Source organism: Dendrobates tinctorius, unplaced genomic scaffold, assembly GCF_039654945.1.
Source record: "Dendrobates tinctorius isolate UK_male_01 unplaced genomic scaffold, ASM3965494v1 ptg000070l, whole genome shotgun sequence".
Lineage (NCBI taxonomy): Eukaryota > Metazoa > Chordata > Amphibia > Anura > Dendrobatidae > Dendrobates > Dendrobates tinctorius.
Genome location: NW_027361738.1, coordinates 90580272 through 90607620, shown reverse-complemented (window position 1 = coordinate 90607620; position 27349 = coordinate 90580272). Strand labels below are relative to the sequence as shown.

The window sequence follows — 27349 nt, the reverse complement described above, 5'->3', positions numbered from 1 at the left end:
GAGTCCGTGAAATGTGCAGCGGCGTTCTACACCGGCCAACGTCTCATTCTCTTGGCAAAACCTGTGGACGGTGATGCGGCTGCTTCCCAAAGAAATTCGCCATGTTTTCTTAGTCCCAAAGACTTGCGCTGCTTCCGATCCAATTTAAAGGGGCAACGAAAACCAAGAAACGGGGGTTACTACAGCGGTAAGATCCACAGCGATCATCAAGTCATCACCTATCCTAATGGTCAGGTCACTTCTTTGGAAACCTGAAGAGCAGGTCGTTTTTGTGCCGCGATGCGCACGTTCAAGCTTTTCTTCAGAGCAAAGTCGCCTGAAAAAGACGTCGTGTGCATGCTCCCCAAGAGGAGCATGCGTGAAGTAGCCCTACAGAAGGTACGAAAAGAGTTAATATTTAGAATGCTGATCGGCAAGTGGAACTGTAAACATTCCGGCTTCTCTTTACCGCAGAGGCACAAATCTGGGAAGTCTTCGGGCCGTCTTTGCAGGCGAAGATTAAATGTGAACATATCCAGCCTTAAGGCCTTCCTCAGATCTCGTACTCTAGGCAACTCAAAAGTTTAGGAAAAAAAAAACCACTGAACTCGACTCAGCAAAATAAAGATACTAAGAATGGCTTATAAATAAGGAAACACGTATCTGACCTTGTCAAGTTTTCCTCCATCAATGTTCAATTGGCAGGTGAAGACTTGTTGTTGATTGTATAGTTTGGACACTTTTTTTTTTTTTTTAACTTTTCTTATAGTAACAGGCATATAATTTTTTGGGCCTTTTTGTTTTCTATGTTCATGCCCTTTTTTTGTAACTTTTTTTGTAGTAATAGGCATATAATTTTTTCTATGTTTATGCACTTTTTTATTTTTTATTTTGGTTTATTTTTAATTACAATTCGTCACATTGAAGATCAATTCTGCATGCGATATCATATTTTGTCCACATGGTAGAAGGAATGATGGGTTAACATATTGAAACGCATACAGACTTAGAGACTAGGCCTCTTAGGTCCGAAATAATAGCCAAATTTATACCCACCCCTCCAGGTGTGTGGAGCAGAAATGCGCATCTGTGACCACTGCTCCACCCAATTCTATCGGGAGCAGAACTGCGCATACACGACTATTACTCGATTTGTTTCTGTCGGAGTGTTAGAGCACATGCGTGACCACTAGTGATGAGCGACCATGCTTAGATACTGTGTTATCTGAACATACGCAGGTGCTAACCAAGTGTCTTTGCCACGGTCGAATAATATCTTCGAGTCCCCGTGCCTGCATGTCTTGCAGTTGTTCGCCAGCCGCAGCTCATGAATGGATTGTCTGCTTGTTATGCAATCCCTGCATGTGTTGTGGCTGTCGAAAAGCAGCCATGGGGACTTGAACATATTATTCGAGCACGCCGAAGACACTCTGTTAGTACCCATGGAGGCTTGGATAACACTTGATCCAAGCATGGTAGCTCATCACTAGTGACCGCTGCTCGATTCATTTCTATCATAGTGGTAGTGCATGTGTGACCACTGCTTCATCCTATCGAAGTGGAAGTACACATGCGTGACCACTGCTCCATTTGTTTCCATCATAGTGTTAGTGTGCATACGTGACCACTACTCCATCCAAGCCTATCAGAGCGGTAGTCACGTGTGACCACTGCACCATCCGATTCTATCATAGTGGTAGTGCACGTCTGACCACTGCTCCATCCAATTCTATCATAGTGGTAGTGCACGTCTGACCACTGCACCATCCAATTCTATCATAGTGGTAGTGCACGTCTGACCACTGCTCCATCCAATTCTATCATAGTGGTAGTGCACGTCTGAACACTGCACCATCCAATTCTATCATAATGGTAGTGCACGTCTGACCACTGCTCCATCCAATTCTATCATAGTGGTAGTGCACGTCTGACCACTGCACCATCCAATTCTATCATAGTGGTAGTGCACGTCTGACCACTGCACCATCCAATTCTATCATAGTGGTAGTGCACGTCTGACCACTGCACCATCCAATTCTATCATAGTGGTAGTGCACGTCTGACCACTGCTCCATCCAATTCTATCATAGTGGTAGTGCACGTCTGAACACTGCACCATCCAATTCTATCATAGTGGTAGTGCACGTCTGACCACTGCTCCATCCAATTCTATCATAATGGTAGTGCACGTCTGACCACTGCACCATCTAATTCTATCATAATGGTAGTGCACGTCTGACCACTGCACCATCTAATTCTATCATAATGGTAGTGCACGTCTGACCACTGCTCCATCCAATTCTATCATAGTGGTAGTGCACATCTGACCACTGCACCATCTAATTCTATCATAATGGTAGTGCACGTCTGACCACTGCTCCATCCAATTCTATCATAGTGGTAGTGCACGTCTGACCACTGCACCATCCAATTCTATCATAATGGTAGTGCACGTCTGACCACTGCACCATCCAATTCTATCATAGTGGTAGTGCACGTCTGAACACTGCACCATCCAATTCTATCATAGTGGTAGTGCACGTCTGACCACTGCACCATCCAATTCTATCATAGTGGTAGTGCACGTCTGACCACTGCTCCATCCAATTCTATCATAGTGGTAGTGCACGTCTGAACACTGCACCATCCAATTCTATCATAGTGGTAGTGCACGTCTGACCACTGCTCCATCCAATTCTATCATAATGGTAGTGCACGTCTGACCACTGCACCATCTAATTCTATCATAATGGTAGTGCACGTCTGACCACTGCACCATCTAATTCTATCATAATGGTAGTGCACGTCTGACCACTGCTCCATCCAATTCTATCATAGTGGTAGTGCACATCTGACCACTGCACCATCTAATTCTATCATAATGGTAGTGCACGTATGACCACTGCTCCATCCAATTCTATCATAGTGGTAGTGCACGTCTGACCACTGCACCATCCAATTCTATCATAATGGTAGTGCACGTCTGACCACTGCACCATCCAATTCTATCATAGTGGTAGTGCACGTCTGAACACTGCACCATCCAATTCTTTCATAGTGGTAGTGCACGTCTGACCACTGCACCATCCAATTCTATCATAGTGGTAGTGCACGTCTGACCACTGCTCCATCCAATTCTATCATAGTGGTAGTGCACGTCTGAACACTGCACCATCCAATTCTATCATAGTGGTAGTGCACGTCTGACCACTGCTCCATCCAATTCTATCATAATGGTAGTGCACGTCTGACCACTGCACCATCTAATTCTATCATAATGGTAGTGCACGTCTGACCACTGCACCATCTAATTCTATCATAATGGTAGTGCACGTCTGACCACTGCTCCATCCAATTCTATCATAGTGGTAGTGCACATCTGACCACTGCACCATCTAATTCTATCATAATGGTAGTGCACGTCTGACCACTGCTCCATCCAATTCTATCATAGTGGTAGTGCACGTCTGACCACTGCACCATCCAATTCTATCATAATGGTAGTGCACGTCTGACCACTGCACCATCCAATTCTATCATAGTGGTAGTGCACGTCTGACCACTGCACCATCTAATTCTATCATAATGGTAGTGCACGTCTGACCACTGCACCATCCAATTCTATCATAGTGGTAGTGCACATCTGACCACTGCACCATCTAATTCTATCATAATGGTAGTGCACGTCTGACCACTGCTCCATCCAATTCTATCATAGTGGTAGTGCACGTGACCACTGCACCATCCAATTCTATCATAGTGGTAGTGCACGTCTGACCACTGCTCCATCCAATTCTATCACAGTGGTAGTGCACGTCTGACCACTGCACCATCCAATCCTATCATAATGGTAGTGCACGTCTGATCACTGCTCCATCCAATTCTATCATAGTGGTAGTGCACGTGACCACTGCACCATCCAATTCTATCATAGTGGTAGTGCACGTCTGACCACTGCACCATCCAATCCTATCATAGTGGTAGTGCACGTCTGACCACTGCTCCATCCAATTCTATCATAGTGGTAGTGCACGTCTGACCACTGCACCATCCAATTCTATCATAGTGGTAGTGCACGTCTGACCACTGCACCATCCAATCCTATCATAGTGGTAGTGCACGTCTGACCACTGCTCCATCCAATTCTATCATAGTGGTAGTGCACGTCTGACCACTGCACCATCCAATTCTATTATAGTGGTAGTGCACGTCTGACCACTGCACCATCCAATTCTATCATAGTGGTAGTGCACGTCTGACCACTGCTCCATCCAATTCTATCACAGTGGTAGTGCACGTCTGACCACTGCACCATCCAATCCTATCATAATGGTAGTGCACGTCTGATCACTGCTCCATCCAATTCTATCATAGTGGTAGTGCACGTGACCACTGCACCATCCAATTCTATCATAGTGGTAGTGCACGTCTGACCACTGCACCATCCAATTCTATCATAGTGGTAGTGCACGTCTGACCACTGCACCATCCAATCCTATCATAGTGGTAGTGCACGTCTGACCACTGCTCCATCCAATTCTATCATAGTGGTAGTGCACGTCTGACCACTGCACCATCCAATTCTATTATAGTGGTAGTGCACGTCTGACCACTGCACCATCCAATTCTATCATAGTGGTAGTGCACGTCTGACCACTGCTCCATCCAATTCTATCACAGTGGTAGTGCACGTCTGACCACTGCACCATCCAATCCTATCATAATGGTAGTGCACGTCTGATCACTGCTCCATCCAATTCTATCATAGTGGTAGTGCACGTGACCACTGCACCATCCAATTCTATCATAGTGGTAGTGCACGTCTGACCACTGCACCATCCAATCCTATCATAGTGGTAGTGCACGTCTGACCACTGCTCCATCCAATTCTATCATAGTGGTAGTGCACGTCTGACCACTGCACCATCCAATCCTATCATAGTGGTAGTGCACGTCTGACCACTGCACCATCCAATCCTATCATAGTGGTAGTGCACGTCTGACCACTGCTCCATCCAATTCTATCATAGTGGTAGTGCACGTCTGACCACTGCACCATCCAATTCTATTATAGTGGTAGTGCACGTCTGACCACTGCACCATCCAATTCTATCATAGTGGTAGTGCACGTCTGACCACTGCTCCATCCAATCCTATCATAGTGGTAGTGCACGTCTGACCACTGCTCCATCCAATTCTATCATAGTGGTAGTGCACGTCTGACCACTGCACCATCCAATTCTATCATAGTGGTAGTGCACGTCTGACCACTGCTCCATCCAATTCTATCATAGTGGTAGTGCACGTCTGACCACTGCACCATCCAATCCTATCATAGTGGTAGTGCACGTCTGACCACTGCTCCATCCAATTCTATCATAGTGGTAGTGCACGTCTGACCACTGCACCATCCAATTCTATCATAGTGGTAGTGCACGTCTGACCACTGCTCCATCCAATCCTATCATAGTGGTAGTGCACGTCTGACCACTGCTCCATCCAATCCTATCATAGTGGTAGTGCACGTCTGACCACTGCTCCATCCAATTCTATCATAGTGGTAGTGCACGTCTGACCACTGCTCCATCCAATTCTATCATAGTGGTAGTGCACATGTGACCACTGCTCCATCCAATCCTATCCTGAAAACATGACCTGTGGAGGCTGGGAGCACAAGAGTTTGGGAAATTGTTCTAGAAGGATTCAAGAGGAGACTATCTTTCCATGAAATCCGAGGCTTATAAATTTATGAGCTTCGTTGCATGCTGGATTATAGTATCGCAATGTGGCCTTAATGTTAAGACTAGAGTCCAACAAATAAAAATAAAGGCCACTGAAGTCCATATACTGTACGTTTTTACAGTGTTACAATCAGCAAATGAGCAGCCGGAGTTGGTGGTCGAAACAATCAAGACACAACAATAGAGAAAATGCAGTAATTGGCCTGAAGAAAACACCAATTTGGTCTCAAAATTCGTAGCCTGAAAGTCTTTCCAATAAACGTGCCTTGAATAAATCTTCTACTCTTTGGACGCAGGGCTGTGGAGTCGGAGCTCATTTTGGTGGAGTCGGGGTATAAAATGGACCGACTCCGACTCCTAAAATATATAATAAATTGGGTACAGTAGTTCAGTGCAGAATGTGCTGAATATTTTTTTAAAGGAATTTGGGAACGTTATGAAATGTCCTATAAATGGCTGTTCTATTCCTGATCTAAGGCTACATTCACACAAGAACAGGTTCTTGCTATTGTAACGGACAATGCTTCAAACATGATAAGTACAATTACACTGATGAATGAGTAATGAACAACAGCTAGAGGAAAAGTTAGGATTCAGTATGTTTGAGATGGAAGGCCACAGTGCTGTTCATGTAACTGAGGAACAAACAGACATTACAACAGAAGAACAGCAAAATTATACTTAAGGAATAGATGATCTTGTTGAAGCTGCTTCAAAACACTTTCCTATTCATCACATGCGCTGTGTTGTGCACACGCTGCAGCCGGCAATAAGAGAGACTCTGCAAGAGGGACATGCTGGAAATCTGATTGGAAAAGTGAGTAAATTGGTTATTGCCCCAGAATCCCTACAATTGATTCCATCTTGAAGAGACGTGCTGGGAAAGGGGCAATTGTCGATCAAGTCACTCGGTGGGGCAGCACTTATTTAATGATTGAGCGATTGCTTGAACTAAAACCGTTTCTTATAGATATGACGAACCCTCAGGTAACCCTAAATGAAGGTCAATGGACACAGGTGGCTGAATTGAAGGAATTGCTTAATCACCCATTTACCGTGACTAAAAAATTACAAGCTGAGGATTTAACTCCTGGCATTTTCATAAGGGAGTGGAAGAACTTGCTATTTTGCCTGTCCCAAAGAGGAGGTTTAATCGCAGATGGCATTTCTGCTTCAATGAAAAGGAGAGAGACACAGCTATTGGAAAATAAAATTTTTCTGGCACCTGTTTATGTGGACCCAAGTCATCGTATACTGCTTGATGATCAACAGCTTACTAAAGGAAAAGAAGCTCTGACTGAGGTAGCAGTTAGGATGAGTGGCCTACAGGAGGACTGCCAGGCGCAAGAGGACTTGGGTCCTGACAGTGCTACTGCTGCCATATCTTCATCCTCATCAGATGAGGAGTTTGACTTTGACAAGTATTTGGATGACATGGAGCAGGCAAAGCGTTGCCGCAAGGAAAAAGATTTCACTCCGTCTCCTATAGCAAGCAGATTGACCATATTTCAGCAAAATGTTTCACTTGCTCTCAAAGAAAAAGAAAAATTCAACCGTTCATCAAAACTGACTGTGCATGAGGCAATTCCTTAATACCCGTAAATTGTTAGAGAAGTTGCCCATGTGGTTACGGCTTTGCCTCCAACCCAAGTTAGTGTAGGGAGGTTGTTCTCCGGCCTTAAAATTATTAGGCCAGATGTGAGGTCATCTATGAAGGAGGCAATTCTATTTCTTAGAACAAATTCATAGACTGCACAAATGTTATTTAGTATGTTTTTGTTGAAAACTGTTTTTTGCCACTTACATAGTTTATTACATAGTGATATATATATATATATATATATATAAATAATTGATATTACATAGTGTATTACATATTTACAATTTATTAGTTTTTTTGTGTTCTAAAGTTGTATTCCAATAAATATATATTATGTTCTATCTAAATATCTTGATTATTGTATCATAAAAATGATTAAATGTCTGTTCACATTGTACTACAATAAATTTTTCACTTAAATATAAGCAATATATGTGGGAGTCGGAGTCGTGGAGTCGGTGTAAGGGAAATTGAGGAGTCGGAGTCGCAGGTTTGGCTTACCGACTCCACAGCCCTCTTTGGACGGTCATGAGCCGCAGCGCCCATATCCTGCATTTCTTTCTATAATTTAAGCAACTGCAGAGAAGATAAACTGCGGCACTCATCAGAGTAAAAGTATCAAAAGACTTAAATTCCATATTTTCAGCAATACAATGTGGCAACCAATGGAATACTAAGCAGTATGGACAATAGCAGTTTCGCTCCCAACATGTGCTTCGTCCTGGTCCCAAGTTCCGCCCCAAACACATCTTTCTAAACTGTTGTGTTTGTCCACCATCGCTCAGAGAATGAGCAGCTGCTGACTGACCACAATCCCAAAAGCCTTTTTTAGGATTGTCGCAGTAATTGCACAACTCCAGAAGGCAAGAGCATCCCCACTAATTTCCACCTTGTATTGGCTTTACTGCTCTAGAAGGCACCGAGCCTTTTATGAGATATTCAAGAATCGTTTCCTGAACGAACGCTCACTGGTCGGCGCTCGAAGAACGGCCCTTTTACAAGGACTGATGCAAAATGCATGAGAACCAAGGATCGTTTTTCCATCCGATTACAATCTGCAAATTCTCGGGGTCACATCCTGATTACATGTGGAAATGTGATGCGGTCAACACTGATTGTTTTGGCCAGTTTAATAAGAGATGTGAACAGTTGAGCAATGATCATCTAGTCGCGCAGACTGATTGGTGCCAAGTTTACACCGGCCAAGCATCAGAAAAATGTTCTCGCAAACATTAATCTGGCATAATATTTGCAAGTTAAAAACGAGCCCTAGATGATTATTCTCATTACATTAAATGGGTAAAATTGCAAAATGCTTATAAAAAAAAAAGCAACTTTACAATTTACTTCTTGTTAAAAAATACTTTGAACCTCGGAGGGATTTTTCATGCTACAGTTACGGCTGGATATCCAAGTTACCGAATTCCTCAGCAGCTCTATCGGTGGTGGTTGGTCTCCTAGTCAAAGACAGCAGGAGCATGGCTTACAAGCTTTCTTCTCCAGCTCGTAAGTGCTGCTCTGAAGGCTGTTTGGGTTGTGGGATCCAGCCAGTTCCCATCTCCGATGCAAAGGACTAAGCAACCTTTGTTTTTGCACAATCGGAAAGTGAATTGCTTGGGCCAATGGAGCAGTCTAAACGGTCACTCCTTCAGGAGTGAACTGCCCGTGATAAGCAGGAAGCCAAGTGGCCGGGGAGCAGTACGTTCCTGAAGAAAGATCATGGGCCAATCCCTTTCAATCAGTAGGTCAGATGTCCTTACTATAGGACCAAATTCAAACATCCATGGCTCGGATCACAACACCCGACCTTGACCGATGGGTCTTCTCACTCGAGCCATCTTTCTCATACGCTCCGGGAACTCTAGTCCTGAGACCTGCCGGTTGGGTTTTGTGATCCACGGGAATAGTGAATTTGGCGTAAAGAAAGGGGTAGGGTCACAATTACCATAAAATGCACTACAATTGCAGGAATAAATAAATAATTCTTTGGGGGAAATTTGTGTTTTGCCGTTTTAAAGAGAGGAAATGTTTTACTATAGCAAACAATGCAAATTTTCACCAAACAAAAAAAAGACTCCGAGAAATGTATCTGTAATGCAGGATTCTAATTTTCTTTTTGTATAAAAATGTAACAATTTAAAAACAAAATGTGGGAAAAAATATACAAAAAAAAAAAAGTTATAGAAAAATCCTGAACCGTAGCTCTACAACAGTGAAAATTAACAACACTGACAAAAAGGTGAAGAGACGGTGACTGTAATATCTTATCTGAATGCAGAAGGGCAACTGTCACCAGGAAAAAAAATACCCAGCCCGAGGCGGAGAACATTTCAATAAAACTGATTTACAGCTTTAGAATAATTTAACATGGTGCAGGCAGCAGTAAATTACCGAGGTGCTTCTTAACTTCACATTTTAAGCTAAACAAAAATTGATGTTTCACCCTTAACATTTAACATGCATGCATTGCAAAAAAAAAAAAAAAAAAAATGAAAAATCTATATGTGCACACATATCCTTTTTTTGTTGCAAATTTCAGCATTTAACATATGGTTTAAATAATTTTATATTTTGATCTTTTGCAAATAAATCCATTTTTCTTTTTGTTACTTTAGGGGATTTAAAACTTTTTATAGATTTTTTTTTATTTTTTAAGTTTGAGTTTTAGATATTTTTTATGATGCACTTAGTAATCAATGATAAATGACGTCCCCGATGGGCTCAATGGGAGACAAGTCCGGAGACGCTGCAGCCATGGGAGCATGTTTACATCGCGCAGGCTGCTCACTACTGCAGGAGTAACATGCCAACCCGGGGGGGGGGGGGGGGGGGGGTGGTTTCATGTTGAAAACTGGCTCCTGAGACGTCACTGGTCGGTGATTACACAGGAGCCGTCAGCAGTGGATCTTGATGACTTTCCCAAGTGCATTCAGCGGCAAAACCTCAGACGACCATTCACAACCTAAGTCATTGCATTCCAGGCTGGAGGTGTCGGGATTTCTGTGTGTGGTGCTCACAATCCAGACTGAAGAAATTGAGAATTTATTTTTTACATTTTTTTTTTGTCATTATTTGCACATCAGCACTGTCTCCATCCTGTGATTTCCATCATTGCACCACTTTTACTAGTTGGTGTTACGATTTTAATATTGAGAAGTAATAGATTTGGAGTTATAAATTTGTGATAAAAATATAACTAAATAATAAATTAAAAAAATATGTATATACACATACATATACACACAAACACACTGTATACACACAATATAGAAAAGAAATCTATAAATATATCTAAAAAATTGCATGCACATAATGTAAATATATGCGATGAATAAAGAATCTTTACATATACGAATACAAGATATTTTTATTTTCACTTTTTATTGTTATATTGTGTGTGTCAGTATATATATTGTGTCGATATATATACAAATACAATCATTATATATATATATATATATATATATATATATATCTTTATATTTTTACATTCTTTTATATTGTAAATATATAATACATAATTATTTTTATATATATATATATATTTTATAATGTACATATAGTGTATAATATATATTTATATATAGTATTTATAATACCGTATCTATTATATATATATTTTATTTATTTTTCCACTGCAATATCCTTTGTAGCCATGATGATAGCCAAAATTAATTTTGTGACACAAATATATCTATATTGGAAAAAAAGTCTAAATTACCTTTCTATTCTAGAACCTACTATCCATTTTTGTTTTTCCTTCAAATCGGAGTTCAGATTTTTTTTCCTCCAGAATGCAACAAATGCAGCGTTGTCATAAGAGAAGCTTGTCACGGCCCTGATCAACACCTCTGGCATCGGGGTGACAGGCAATATTACCAATTGTGAAAAAAGCAGATTTCATGCCCTGCAGTCACTGTCTATCTAGCGCTTGACACGTAGGGTAAAAAAGAAGTATATTACGCTGCTTAAAACCAACATGACTCCTATTAAATCCCTATGCACGCTGTCAGAAAAGATAAAAGGTGCGGACATGAACCGGAAAACTGCTGGTTTTTGTAACAGTTTCCAGGGTCGACTTTGTCAGGGAATATGTAATGTCCCCCACACCGAGGACAGCAGATTTCGGGTCACCAGGAGGGAAGAATTAAAGGTCGCCCAATGGCCAGACGCTGACGGCCGCTCCGGACGACAAGCTGCCTGTAGAGAAAAACGCTCCAGGGAACCGCGACAGAATTTGGAGAAAGTACATGGTCAAAAATATCAGCTGGAAACAAGATTTTCTGGACTAATGGAGGTTGGGTCAAATATACGGTAACTCAATATACATTTTTTTTTCTCCCATGAGCTCTTACTCAAAATTAGTCAACGGGGATGGACTTTTCAGTCGGTATTACTTAGGACGGGAACGTGTTAAGACCTTATTTTTCACAAAAATGTGAAGAAAAGCACTGTCTTATTATTCTGATACCCCTCAAGATAAAACTGGTTTTTGGGCACATGTCAGTATACTATGACCTGGAACAGTCTTGATGCTCATGCTCTGTAACGTGCCAATCACTTTGCTTGCATGGGCAAAATCATTCTGCAAGCACTATAGGCGTTGGGACCTTCTTCCACTGAAGATGCATTGCTCACACCTTCCCCAATCTCTTACGTGGCCTGAATTTAATGTTTCTCTCTCTGTTTTGCCAACATGCAGATTGAAACACAGGAGACCAGGAGCCTAGATACATAAGGGGTGATTAATCAAAGATTCTTTTGCCAGATTTTTGGTGTAAAAAACTGAAAAGTTCTGTCATTTTCACTCTATTTTCACCCCAGCTCCAACAAAGTGCGCAGAGCTTGGGAAAGACGCAGGCGTGACGACCCTCGCTCTTCAAATTCCAGAATGAGGGGCAACGTTCACTATGTCACTAAGGTTACGCCAATGTGCGCCTCTTAATTAATAAGGAACCTCTGTCCCAAAACGTCCCCTAATCAAGACTGGAGAGAGCATTCCCAGGCGTTATGAATTGCCCCCATCTTCCTGTCAGTCCAAGACCCACCCCCAATTCCTGTAAAGACAGATACTCAACCACACATCCTGTAGAGACAACGACCAGCTCCCACTTTCTGATCAAAGACCCACCCCAGCTTACTGAAATGAGACAGACCTGCCCCCACTTACTGTAGAGTGTAAAAGACCCACCTCCAATTCCTGTAGAGAGACAAAGACTTAACCCCATTTCCCGTGAAGATAGAGACCCAACCACACATCCAACTCAACCACACATCCTGTAGAGACAAGACCAGCTCCCAATTTGTTGAAAGATATCCGTCCCCGCTTACTGAAAAGAACCAGACCCTCCCCCACTTACTGTAAAGTGAAAAAGACCCACCCCCAGCTCTGGTAGAAAGTCAAAGACCCAACCACATTTCCCGTGAAGACAGAGACCCAACCACACATCCTGTAGAGACAACGACCAGCTCCCACTTTCTGATCAAAGACCCACCCCAGCTTACTGAAATGAGACAGACCTGCCCCCACTTACTGTAGAGTGTAAAAGACCCACCTCCAATTCCTGTAGAGAGACAAAGACTTAACCCCATTTCCCGTGAAGATAGAGACCCAACCACACATCCAACTCAACCACACATCCTGTAGAGACAAGACCAGCTCCCAATTTGTTGAAAGATAACCGTCCCCGCTTACTGAAAAGAACCAGACCCTCCCCCACTTACTGTAAAGTGAAAAAGACCCACCCCCAGCTCTGGTAGAAAGTCAAAGACCCAACCACATTTCCCGTGAAGACAGAGACCCAACCACACATCCTGTGGAGACAACAACCAACTCCCACTTTCTGATGAAAGAGACCCGCCCCCGCTTACTGAAAAGAGACAGACCTGCCCCCGCATACTGAAAAGAGACAGACCTGCCCCCGCTTACTGAAAAGAGACAGACCTGCCCCCGCTTACTGAAAAGAGACAGACCTGCCCCCGCTTACTGTAGAGTGAAAAATACCCGCCCCCACTCCCTGTAATCTGTCTCGGTATCTATGCTGCTAGAGATGGATTACACTTGGCAGTAGGCAGTGGACAAAAAGTTACAAAGAAGAGAGACATCTAGTAGCCGGCACGTTGGGAGTCATTTTTTGGGGTTAACACAATGATTTATAAATAAAATGATTTGCAGATTGTCCTTTTAGTACATTATCAAACACGATGAAGAGGTCGAAAAATACAGGGATCCTTTACAAAATCTGTTCTAGTTTTCCAGAAAAAAAAAAAAAATAAGAAAGGGCATAAAGGGCACAACATATGTGAATGAGGTTATTTCGGAAGCAAACACATGGATTTCAACAAGCCTTTTGAATGGTGTAGTAAAGTCACAAAATTTCTGAAACCAATCTGTGTTGGAATCTACAGCGCATCTTCCTCACCTTGAGTCCTACTATTCAGTGTCTTGTATTATATTTAAAGATACCTGACTCACAAAAAAATAGTATGCAGTGATAAAAGTAAATGAGACTGGAGAGGAGGGGGATGCAACTGCAGCTTCTCTCTTTTTGTGAATGCTGAGAGTAGTAGGGGATCAAATGTATGATATGTGCTGTGGCTGAGATTGCGGTGCACAGACAGAACAATAGGATAAGTAGTCAGCAGAAAACACCACAAGGGCTAACATCACATCAGGAAAAGCCTGCCCATTAAGAAAGCATGCAAGAAACAGTAATACACAGTCATAGACGCCATGCAAAGAGATGCAAAAAGACATTTCAGCTGCTCTCAAATACATCTACGGCTGTACAAGGACAGGAGTTAAAGAAGACCTATCACCAGGTCAAAAGCGGGCAATGTTTGCCCTTAATTTTATCACCGCTACTCCCCTGGGTGTTCCAATTTTTAGTTTTTAAAATTGGCCATACAGTCCCAGAGATATTGGCTTTCTTATTTAGTACAGTTTTTAATGGTCTTTATCAAAGGGCGTGGCTCACAGGGTAATTATGCAGAACAGCCTAAAGACACGCCCCCGAGGATCCTGTTCTGTGTAGCACTAAATATAAAGGCCAACATCTCTGGAACGGTATGGTGGATTAAAAATAAATAAATAAAAAAGCGGATTACTCCAGGTAGCACAGAGAACAAAATAAGAGCAACACTTTTAACACGGTGACAGGTCTGCTAACTTAGATCCTGTAAGTCATACCACTTTTTAATACTATATGAGAGAAAGTATAATACACAGAGGATAACGTAACCCTGCCGTACCTTGTGGCTGCAGACTGATGTTGGACTGCAGCAGTTTGACAGGTTTTCTTCACAGAACATTCAATGTGGACCCTCCTGCAGAAATGTGGTTTAGATGAAAAATGAGGGAAAAAGATATTTGGAAATTAAAGCTTAAGAAGATTCGAGGAGGAGGAGGAGGGGAGAGTGAATTAGTCAGAGACAGAAGACAGTAAAGCAGACAGTAAAGGAGCAACGCAGGGAAAGACAAGCTATTGGGATGCACAGGGCAACCTGCACCACACGTGTAGTATTGATCAGTGGAGTGTGGGACTCGTGAAGCATCGTAAGGAGTTTAGAGCCATATCATTGTGAAAAACACTTTGCCACAAACTTTTTTGCCTGAGGAATGTATTTTCTAAGTCAATGGAATACAACTTAAAACTTTGGTCACTCTATTCCTGCCCACGGGCTGTCCTTGGGTCTCACGTGAGGGTCAACTGCGTCCAAGAGAGGTCCCAATTTAACCCAAACCCATAAACATGTCACACAGTTTGCAAATAACTCAAAGTCTGAAGATCGTTATTTACAGTCAGACTCTTTTTTTATATCCAAGCTCTGCACTCTTGTTTCTGCTATACATGAAAAAAATGAAATGAGAAAGAAGATGGTATTACGGTTTGATCATGGCTACCGAGATATGAGACCAGGAGTATAGGAAATCCTCTTACAACCTTATGTCTGCTTACTACAGAAAAGTATAACGGTATTCCTACAGGCACAATGTAATTCTATGGGATAGGAATATTGCTACATTAGACACATTCCCCCATCAGTACCAAAAAAAACCCAGCAAGGAATATATAGGGTGGAGCCGTCCCATGTCATAAAATGTCTATAAAAAGATACAAAAAGAGCAACAAAAGACCAACGTAAAAAAAATATGAAATACTTTATTAAGACATTTGAAAAGAGGAAACAAGCTGCGTAGGGACAAGGATAGTCAGCCAATACATGATTATCGGGTGAGGTACATAAGGGTATAATGCATGTGCCACTGTCACAAATATATAGCATCTAAATCAACCTAAAGGTCCAAACCAGGAGTTGTATGCTGCAGTGCTTATCCATTGGAGGGATAATTCCTGAGCCCTTCACAAAAGACTTGGTGCAAGTTTCGCGTGATGCTTTCTCAAGGAGTCACTGACGCGCGTTTCACTTCACAAGATGTTTTCTCATGGGGTAACCCCTGGAGAAAGCATCACACAAAACACATATAGGGGCACAATGTGGAGAGCTCAGCAATAGACACTAATGGGCAAGCGCTGCGCTTTATAACTCCTTCTATTATCTGATTACTTGGGCTCAGGTATGGACCTGTAGGTTGATTTACATGCTGTGCTATGATCATATATACTTGACAGTGGCATGTGAAATATACGTTTATGTACCTCATGTGATAATCATGTATTTGATGACCATTCTTGTCTCTCTGCCATTTGTTTCCTCTTTTAATTACATGGCCATTGTTCTTAACATTTCTTAATAAGGTTTTTCATAATTTAACCACTTTGGTGGTCTTTGATTCCTTTTTTTTGTTTTTTTTTAATATTTATAAACATTACTACTACAATCTATATAGAAAAAAGGACCACCTTATCATTGTTACGACACCCCACCCTTGCACACTATGCTTTTTAATCCTAACCTAAAGAGGCATAAAGATGATGTCCGCACCTTCTTACGCTAGTGCCTACTTCACCTGGATGTGCATCCTTGGATTGTAGCACAGAGACCCGCAGGGTCCCTGCACTGCAATAAATGCTGCCGGCCAGAGACTACAGCACAGGTCGGCCTGCCCGTGACGGACGGCAGGTAACAGTGACATCATGCGCTGTCCATGCCGGCAGTCCAAAGTCAACCACAAAGGAGTACGCCGTATGTCATGGGAGTGGAGAAGGTAAGAATAATTGCTTGTTTCTTTTTACAATGTACCGGAGAAGAACAGACGGAGCCAAGGATGGGGAGGAGTGGGGACAATTAACCAGGAAGGCGCCCAGTATGGGAGGGCATTATACCAGGAAGGTTCCCAGTATGGGGGGCATTATACCAGGAAGGCGCCCAGGATAGGGGACATTATATCGGGATGGAAGACATTATACCTGGAAGGACCGAGGATGAAGGACATTTTCCCTGGAAGGGCCAGAATGGAGGATATTATCAAAGGGCTCAGGACGCGGAACATTATACCAAAAAGGAGCCCATTGTTACAGCATGGGGCCCAAGATGGGGGGGGGCATTATTATAGGAAGGGGCTAGGATGGTGGAGATCATAGGAAGGGGCTAGAATGGGGACGATAATAGGAAAAGGCCAGGATGGGGGTCATTATTACAGGAAAGGGTTAGGATGGGGAAGATAATAGGAAGGGGCTAGGATGGGGGACATTATTACATGGTGGTAAACATGCATGTCTTGAATGCTACAAGAGACCATGCATCTGACCAACATGCAGGTGGGGGACAAGATCCAAACTTTGCACAGGAGCCATTGTACTCCAGTTACGCCAGTGCTAACCTGCATATTTTACTTAGTATTCTTGTTGGACAGAAAACAAGCCTGTGCAGTGTGGAAGAGAAGTCTAGTGTATAGCAAAGAGAACTGTTAACCAAGTCCGTAGTTAATTTTCAAATGGCAAACACTTTGACAGGAGAGAAGTAGTAGAAGGGGGGGGGGTGTTTCATTGTGGTTCCTATCAGTTTGATATCAAGTGACACTACGCCGAGCCTCCTGCATAAATTCTAACATTACATGTATGGACAAGTGTCACCTTGACGCGGTTGATGGGCTCCCATGAATTGGCCAATGTATGGCTAAAAACCTTCACTTTTGTAAGTAATTCTTAAAAAAAAATGTTACCTGTTATTACAGTTTACTCAGCAATTATGATAGATTTTGTGCTTTCATATACATACACACATTATATATACAGAGTGCTGCTGCTTCCCTTCTTTTTGCAAGTTATGTATTCATTGCAGCAGGCACCAGTTCACACTACATGGAGATGCTGGTCAGGTTATTTTGCTCTATTTATGGAGTTTTTGCAATACTAACATACATGTAAGGGAATTTCCCATACAACAGAATGAAATATGTAAGGCTTTATAGAAATCAGTAATTAATAAGATTACATCAATGTAGCAGAGCTTCCCTGCTTCATTGAGAAAATAAACTTATTTTTCTTTTACAAATGTTAAAAGGGAGACTAAGAAAAAAATGACTGTTCAAACACAGCTCAGGTGAATGGTGCAGCCTCGGTGTGGCGGCTAATCCCATCAGTGAACCTTCTCACAGACTTGTTTCCTATGTTTGACGCCTACAAAGTCAGAGCTGTCAATCAAGAAAGAGGAGAACGATGCAAAACAAGACGCACTAAGCTGTTTGACCACGCCAAGGTAGTGCCGAGCTCCTGTGCTTGGTTTGAACAGTAACTTTGTGCTTACAGACTCCACTGAAATCCCTGGTTCGTGATCCTGACTACCGAGACCAAACAGCAGAAGCGCTCAATTTATCTTCAAGCACAAAAGGCAGAGCTCTGCCCATATATACGCAAAAACTGATCGTTTCCGCCCCTTGATCGGAACGATCGGAGACCAAAAAACATTAAAACGCATGTAAAGCTTAGTTATTAGTGATGAGCGAACGTGCTGCTCAGTTAAGGAGTCATCTGGACTGGCTCGTGTGCTAACCAAGTGACTACAGCGTGCTTGAAAAGTATGTTCGTGTCCCTGCGGTTGCATGTCTCGCAGCTGTTAGGGACATGCAGCTGCAGGGAGTCGGACATAGTCGGACTCGGTTAGCACCCAAGTATGATCCAATAACACCTTATCTGAGCATGTTCACTCATCACTATTAGTTATCCTTTATGTTATGGGTTTAATTGCAGCCCAGAGATCTCACATTGCTAACTAAGCTCTGGGGCATGTCCGAGGTTTGACGCTACTTGTGGGTGGGTATATATTATATGTCTTCACTCATTTACATATATGTCTAATAGTAAGACTAGACGTGTATTTCCGTGTATTATTTATGCCTCTGCGGTGGATTTATAGATCGCCCCTATCTCTCCCATTACACGTCAGGATGTTCCGATCCGTACGCCACCAATAAATTATTTCGGATAGATTCCGAATGACAATGAAACCCTTTTTAACGAAAGGTAAATCCCTTCTGTTCTAAGCAGCTGACAGGAATTCAATACCAATTCTTATTCACTCAAGGAGTGCCCAACATACTTAAGAGGTGGAGGAGAGAAATCGGACAGCTGCAAATGAGGGCTGACAGCTTATTTCCCGCATCCACCTGCCCAGGTTCATTGTGACGGCCACTTCCGCTGCCTCTGTCCATTAAAGAAAGCAATGAACTTTTTACATGTTGGTTAGATTTGACTAGTAGGATCCTTCTAAGTTCTGTTTTAATCGCAGGTGTCCAAATATTCCTTTAAAGACAACCTGCTACTTACACAAATTTATGGTGTTCTTTTTACCTGGTGTAAATGTCGCTGTTCTGCTGAACCCGGTGATGTGTTTCTTTTGTTCCTGCTCCTCTCCGCTTCTGAATTATCGACACTTCTTCCTTGTATGTTAAAACTAGTCGTTTTAGGCAAGTGGGTGTGGTCCTCAATTCTTTATAAAGTCTTTTTTTTTTTTTTTTAAGGACTAAGCCCTCTTGGCTAAAAAGACTAGATTTATATGCAGAAAAGAAAGAGAGCTATCTCAGGAAAGGAGAAGCGCAAGAACGTCACACAACACCAGGATTCAGGAGAACAGTGGCATTTACACAGGGGAAAAATACATATTTTAAGGAACTCACAGGTTCTATTTAAAGGGAATCTTTTACCCTTTTTTTTGAATATGAGCTGGCGGCACCAACATCAGGAGCTTACCTACAGCATTCTGTAATGCATTCTGTAATGCTGTAGATAAGCCCCCGATGTAACCTGAAAGAGAAGAAAAACGAGTTAGATTATACTCACCCCGGCGTCCGTTCCGATGGGTGTCGCGGTCTGCTGCCTCCCATCTTCATACGATGCCGTCCTCTTCTTTTCTTCCTGTCGCGGCTCCGGCGCAGGCGCACTGCTCTGCCCTGTTGAGGGCAGAGCAGAGTCCTGCAGTGTGCAGGCGTCGGGAGAGGTCCGGCGCCTGCGCACTGCAGTATTCTGCACTGCCCTCAACAGGGCAGAGCAGTGCGCCTGCGCCGGAGCCTCGACAGGAAGAAAATTAGAGGACGGCATCGTATGAAGATGGGAGGCAACGGACCGCGACACCCATCGGAACCGACGCCGGAGTGAGTATAATCTAACTCGTTTTTCTTCTCTTTCAGGTTACATCGGGGGCTTATCTACAGCATTACAGAATGCATTACAGAATGCTGTAGATAAGCCCCTGATGTTGGTACCGGCAGCTCATATTCGAAAAAAGGGTGACAGATTCCCTTTAAAATTTTTGAACACCATAGAAAAGTAATGTAATGTATGTACACAGTGACTGGCTGCACTAGCAGAATAGTGAGTGCAGCTCTGGAGTATAATACAGGATGTAACTCAAGATCAGTAATGTATGTACACAGTGACTGCACCAGCAGAATAGTGAATGCAGCTCTGGGGTATAATACAGGATGCAACTCAGGATCAGTAATGTAATGTATGTACACCGTGACTGCACCAGCAGAATAGTGAGTGCAGCTCTGGGGTATAATACAGGATGTAACTCAGGATCAGTATTGTATGTACACAGTGACTGCACCAGCAGAATAGTGAGCGCAGCTCTGGAGTATAATACAGGATGTAACTCTGGATCAGTAATGTAATGTATGTACACAGTGACTGCACCAGCAGAATAGTGAGTGCAGCTCAGGAGTATAATACAGGAGGTAACTCGGGATCAGTAATGTAATGTATGTGCACAGTGACTGCACCAGCAGAATAGTGAGTGCAGCTCTGGGGTATAATACAGGATGTAACTCAGGATCAGTAATGTAATGTATGTACACAGTGACTGCACCAGCAGAATAGTGAGTGCAGCTCTGGAGTATAATACAGGATGTAACTCAGGATCAGTAATGTAATGTATGTACACAGTGACTGCACCAGCAGAATAGTGAGTGCAGCTCTGGGGTATAATACAGGGTGTAACTCAGGATCAGTAATGTAGTGTATGTACACAGTGACTGCACCAGCAGAATATGAGTGCAGCTCTGGAGTATAATACAGGAGGTAACTCAGGATCAGTAATGTAATGTATGTACACAGTGACTGCACCAGCAGAATAGTGAGTGCAGCTCTGGGGTATAATACAGGAGGTAATTCAGGATCAGTATTGTATGTACACAGTGACTCAACTTTTTATGCATAGTTTATTATGGTGTTCAAAGATTTACTGTATATTTTTTCCTCTAAAATTCACAATTGTGGATCGCACAGTGATGGATTTGCAGATAATATGCTTAGTAGAGATGACTTAATGAAGGCTTAGAATTTGACATTAATTAGAGGTTAGTGAACACTATTAATATCACACATTATTGCTGTTGCCGGAGCCGCTGCCCTGAAGCACATATAGGAGAATTTCCATCTGTGATTGGCATCGGCTCTCTAAAAAGAGAGAAAATCCGACATCTCCGGAATATTTAATTCTTTTTGCAAATTTATAAAATGATTAACAGTTCAGCTAGGAACCAAGAACAAGCTGCTGACGGATCCTCTATGCTCCGACAGCTCTGCCCATGAACACCACATTACACTCCTGATGGCCAAAGATGAGGACCCCCCTCTCTCGGGCAGCGGACAGTATATGTCTATGGACGGTTCCTCGCGCACCGGACTAAAGGTTCCAGAACCGTATTTAACGGAACACACAAGAAGTAACATCAGCCGCACTTACAGAGGATCCCAACGCTTGAATAAAAGAGGGAAAATGTAAGGTTGTAAAATGGCGCAAGAGATGATCTGAAATGAAGAATGAAACAATCTGATAGACCTGTGGAAGAAGCCCCCTTAGGCTTATATTCACATGTTCAGAACGCGCAGATTTTTTTGTCCAGATCTCTAACCAATCTGTAGAATACATCCAGCAAAATGGAGATTTGATTGATTCCCCGCAGCGGAATAAATCTGCATCGCTGCGTCACTTTCGCTTTTGTGCGCAGGTTGCCTTGGAGTTACCACTGCTGCCTCCTCTTGCAGCAAATCCGTTACCGTACCCTAAAAGGGGATATAGCAGAAATCTCCTGAAATGTCACGGGTGGCGGCAGTGAGCTCGTACCACCGCTGATCTCCAGATACGTTCTGTAGATCCTGGCACTTACTTTGGAAGAAGAAGAGTCACATTCCTGGCAGATCCAGCCGTATCCCGTCTGCTTTGGGGACTTTTTCAGAGGAGGGTCCAGGCAGCCAAAGTGGTAGCAGAGCTTACATTCATCGCACCTGCAAGAGAAGCAGAGAGACACGGATGTAGCTATGGTTCTCAAAGTCACAAGGGAGGAGCTTCTGTGCCGGGGTAAGTCCTGTGGAGGTCGGGGATCGTGTTTATTAGACTGGGGCATTTATAGGGGGATGTGGCCGGTAAATATAATTGCCTCCTGTTAAAGTTTACCCACCCCGACACCAAAAAATGCTGTCCTAAGGCACACGTACAAGAACACTATAACAATCTATGTTGGCAGACTCCTCCTTGTGTGAGCTCTGCTCTTACCTAACGGGTTGTTTGGTAATCACCTATCCATCGGTGGGGGTCCAACCACCGGACTACCCTACCCCTGCTCCACTCATTGCTCACGGCTTTTTCCAGCAGCCACATAGAGGATACATGTCATGGTGGTTGGGGCCATCTGACCTTCTGCTTAATTATGAATCGGGAAAAAAAGTGTCCAGTCTGCCAATCGGTGTTGGTCCCAGGAGTCGAAACCCGCACTTATCAGCAAGTTATCACCTATTCTATGGATGAGTGATAAGTTAAGTTTTGATTCCTGCTGCTCAAAACAATCAGAAATCCAAAGAAAAGTCTTACCGCTGTCACACGGCACGAGTCTGATCCTGAGAAAGAGAAGCTGCAGGCGTGCCCTGTACATCCCAAAGTATCAAACTGACAAGCGCTCGCTCTCTGTCAGTCTCATAGATGCAGATAGAAAAAGCTGCAGCTTCATACCCCTCCTCTCTTTCCATTAGTGCTGACACGTAAGCGTACACTACTGTATATGGATCTATTTAGTGCAATATCTGATCTTACTTGAGTGTCCATTCCAGCTCTCCATACCGACCATAAAGTCAAAAGATGTATTTCCACTCTCACATACAAGGAGGAATAAAATCTGCAGCTGCATCCCCCTCCTTCTCTACTAGTGCACACTTGGAAACGTATACAGTATGTAAGCAGACTCCCAGTGTGGTGTTTGCCCTTACTTGAAGGTCCATTCCTGCTGCAGATACCACCATAAATGCCAAACACATGTCGTACTCTCTCACAGAATCCAGTCTCAGATACAGAAAGGGGAAGAGATGCAGCTTCAGCTTCTCTTTCTCTCTATTACTATTAATCCGGACATGTTCCTGTCTACTATATGTAGGCAGGGGCATTTTAATGTAGTGTTTGCACTTATATGCGCATCCTTTCCTGCTGTTCATACCACCAATAATGCCAAGAAAATTACATTCTACTGACTCTCACAGCATAGAGTCACAGATACAAGGAGAAAGAGGAGCTGCAGGTGGATACCCACCGGAGACAGGGAAGCTGCAGGTGGATACCCACCGGAGACAGGGAAGCTGCAGGTGGATACCCACCAGAGAAAGAGAAGCTGCAGGTGGATACCAACCGAAGAAAGAGAAGCTGCATGTGGATACCCACCGGAGAAAGAGAAGCTGCAGGTGGATACCAACCGGACAAAGAAAAGCTGCAGGTGGATACCAACCGGAGAAAGAGAAGCTGCATGTGGATACCCACCGGAGAAAGAGAAGCTGCAGGTGGATACCCACCGGAGAAAGAGAAGCTGCAGGTGGATACACACCGGAGAAAGAGAAGCTGCAGGTGGATACCCACCGGAGAAAGAGAAGCTGCAGGTGGATACCCACCGGAGAAAGAGAAGCTGCAGGTGGATACACACCGGAGAAAGACAAGCTGCAGGTGGATACTACCCATAGGAGAAAGAGACGCTGCAGGTGGATAACCACTGGAGAAAGAGAAGCTGCAGGTGGATACCCACTGGAGAAAGAGAAGCTGCAGGTGGATACCAACCGGAGAAAGAGAAGCTGCAGGTGGATACCCACTGGAGAAAGACGCTGCAGGTGGATACCCACTGGAGAAAGACGCTGCAGGTGGATACTACCCATAGGAGAAAGAGAAGCTGCAGATGAATAAGCACAGGAGAAAGAGAAGCTGCAGGTGAATACGCACCGGAGAAAGAGAAGCTGCAGGTGGATTCCAGCCGGAGAAAGAGAAGCTGCAGGTGGATACCAACCGGAGAAAGACGCTGCAGGTGGATACCAACCGGAGAAAGATGCTGCAGGTGGATACCCACTGGAGAAAGAGAAGCTGCAGGTGGATACCCACCGGAGAAAGAGAAGCTGCAGGTGGATACCAACCGGAGAAAGACAAGCTGCAGGTGAATACCCACTGGAGAAAGACGCTGCAGGTGGATACCCACCAGAGAAAGAGAAGCTGCAGGTGGATACCCACTGGAGAAAGACGCTGCAGGTGGATACTACCCATAGGAGAAAGAGACGCTGCAGGTGGATACCCACCGGAGAAAGAGAAGCTGCAGGTGGATACCAACCGGAGAAAGACGCTGCAGGTGGATACCCACCGGAGAAAGAGAAGCTGCAGGTGGATACCCACCGGAGAAAGAGAAGCTGCAGGTGGATACCAACCGGAGAAAGAGAAGCTGCAGGTGGATACCAACCGGAGAAAGAGAAGCTGCAGGTGGATACCCACCGGAGAAAGAGAAGCTGCAGGTGGATACCAACCGGAGAAAGAGAAGCTGCAGGTGGATACCAACCGGAGAAAGAGAAGCTGCAGGTGGATACGCACCGGAGAAAGACGCTGCAGGTGGATACCAACCGGAGAAAAGAGACCTTGCAAGTGGATACTACCCATAGGAGAAAGACGTTACAGGTGGATACTACCCATAGGAGAAAGAGAAGCTGCAGGTGGATACCCACTGGAGAAAGACGCTGCAGGTGGATACCCACTGGAAAAAGACGCTGCAGGTGGATACTAACCATAGGAGAAAGAGAAGCCGCTGGTTGCTACACACCAGAGAAAGAGAAGCTGCAGGCGGATACCCAAAGCCCTATTTTATCTGTCCAGGGTGATGACTGACCTCACTTGAGTGTCCTGTCCATACCAACAGTAGTGCTGAACAGATGTCTTCTCACTCTCTCTCACCAATCTCAAAGAAACAGTGAGAAAGAATCTGCAGCCGCATCCCCTGCCTCCCTTTTAGAATTAGTGAGTTTAGTAGCAGAATGGTGTAATGTATGCCCTAAAGTGAGTGTCCTTTCCTGCTGATCAAATCATGACCCCTATGTATATTCTCTCTTCATAGAGATTCATAGAGAGAGAAAGAAGCTGCATCCGCATCCCCCCTCCTCCCTATTCGTATTAGTGACTCTACCAGCAGAATAGTGCGCTTGCCCCAACGTGAGTGTCCTATCTATGCCAACAGTAGTGCTGAATATACGTCTTCTCGTGCTCGCTCTCTCCATACAGTCTCATAGACGGAGTGAAAGAAACTGCAGCCGCATCCCCCTCCTCCCTAGTAGTATTAGTGCAGACACATAGTTGTGTACTATATGTTAGAAAGCTATTTTTAGTGTGATGTTTGCCCGGACGTGTCTTTTCCTGCTGCATATAGCATGAGGACTTTGTGTCTGCTTTCTCTGCATATAGTCTCAGACACAAGGTGAAATAACCTGCAGCCGCATCTCCCTCCTCTTTCTTTTTTATTTTTTATTTTTTTAATTATTATTATTATTATTATTATTAAAGCATTTAAAGAAAGGGTGGGGGTACATGTGGCTGGGAGGTGAGGACGATGCCACCATTCTCAAATAAAATATCTAACATTGCTTCATATACAGTAATACCTGACTGCACTGAAAGGCCGTCTTCTAGGGGGCTTTTGGTTGGTCAGTATACATAGTATAGAACTATAAATCTGGTACAGAAAATCTTAGCAGGCTCTCAAAGATTCGCGATACTTTGTTGGGAGATGATTATGCTATAAGTGGCCTCCCAGAGATTGTGGAGTTGGAGCCTGCTGAGTGTTTTTAATTTTAGCATGCTACAATATTGTATGGCTGGAAAAATAAGAGTGAACACTCCAAAAATACATAGCTTCACAATGGGATACACCAGACTGTACACCACCAGCTAAAATCAGCGTCTTCTGACTGCATTCTGAATGCAGCTCCGCACGTGATTGGAGCAGATCTGATATTGGAGATATTTGCTGCTGGTTTTAAGACATGAGACATGTCAGCAAACAAGCCATAATTATAAAGAGGAGGTGGAAACATAGACTGAAGCAATATCCTGCCGCCGGGAAAGGACAAGTGAGCCGTTATATATTTCAATATTCTACAATGAGCTTTAGAAAGGTCATTCTGCTGGAAATATATGTGGCCATTCTTCCTCTCATTACACGGCAGGTTTTTTATGCCGTACACATCACCTCTCCGCGCCTATTAATAAAGCTGGAATGATGTGCTCGGCCTACTGTAATCCATGAAGCCGGAGAGCAGGCTTTACTGATCACGTCCTTACGGACAGCACTATTACCGACAGTAATTAAACCAGTGCTGGACTTTATTAATGAGATTTCCCAGGAGAAGCAATCACATGTAGTGGAGAAAATAAGTATTTGATACGCTGCCGATTTTACACGTTTTCCCACCTACAGAGAATGGAGAGGTCTGTAATTTTTATCCTAGGTACACTTCACCTGTGAAGGACAGAATTGAAAAATAAAATCCAGAAAATCACATTGTATGATTTTTACATAATTAATTTGCTTTTTATTGCATGAACTAAGTATTTGATACAATAGAAAAACAGAACTTAATATTTGGTGCAGAATACTTTGTTTGCAGTTACAGAGGTCAGACGTTTGCTGTAGTTCTTGACCAGGTTTGCACACACTGCAGCAGGGATTTTGGCCCCCTCCTCCACACAGATCTTCTCCATATCTTTAGGGCTGTCGTTGGGAATCATGGAGTTTCAGCTCCATCCAAAGATTTTCTATTGGGTTAGGGTCTGGAGACTGGCTAAGCCACTCCAGGACCTTAAAAATGCTCCTTATGGAGCCACTCCTTAGTTACCTTGCCTGTGTGTTTCGTGTCATTGTCATACTGGAAGACCCAGCCACGACCCATCTTCATAGCTCTTTCTGCGGGAAGGAGGTTGTTGGCCGAAATCTCATGATGCATGACCCCATCCATCCTCTTTTTAATATGGTGCAGTCATCCTGTCCCCTTTGCAGAAAAGCACCCCAAAGCATGATGTTTCCCCCACCATGCTTTACGGTTGGAACGCTGTTCTTGGAGTTGTACTCATCCTTCTTCCTCCAAACATGGAGAGTGAAGTTGATACCAAAAATTTTTATTTTGGTCTCATCGGACCTTCTCTCATGTCTCCTCTGGATCATCCAGTTGGTCGTTAGTGAGCTTCAAAGGGCCTGGACATGTGCTGGTGTGAGCAGGGGACCTTGCATGCCCTGCAGAAGTTTAATCCAAGACTGTGTAGTGTGTTACTAACGGTAATGTTTGAG

The 27349-nt window shown here is 43.5% G+C and overlaps 1 protein-coding gene across 9 annotated transcripts in view; it reads right to left on the bottom strand.

Moving 5' to 3' along the window:
* PHF14 (PHD finger protein 14) overlaps nt 1-27349 on the bottom strand; it is a 311444-nt gene that overhangs the window by 79070 nt on the left and 205025 nt on the right. For 5 of the 9 annotated variants that reach the window (XM_073582107.1, XM_073582108.1, XM_073582103.1 and 2 more), the window contains exons 18-19: nt 21893-22010; nt 20343-21788 (exon numbers count right to left, since the gene is read on the bottom strand). The exons of 2 other annotated variants lie outside the window; for them this stretch is intronic. In XM_073582107.1, the coding sequence (XP_073438208.1) occupies nt 21633-21788; nt 21893-22010 (274 nt within the window). In that variant the 3' untranslated portion in view covers nt 20343-21632. Of the gene's footprint in view, nt 1-14571; nt 14647-20342; nt 21789-21892; nt 22011-27349 lie in introns of those variants that run through there. 2 more of the 9 variants (XR_012233474.1, XM_073582106.1) reach the window with 2 other exon arrangements.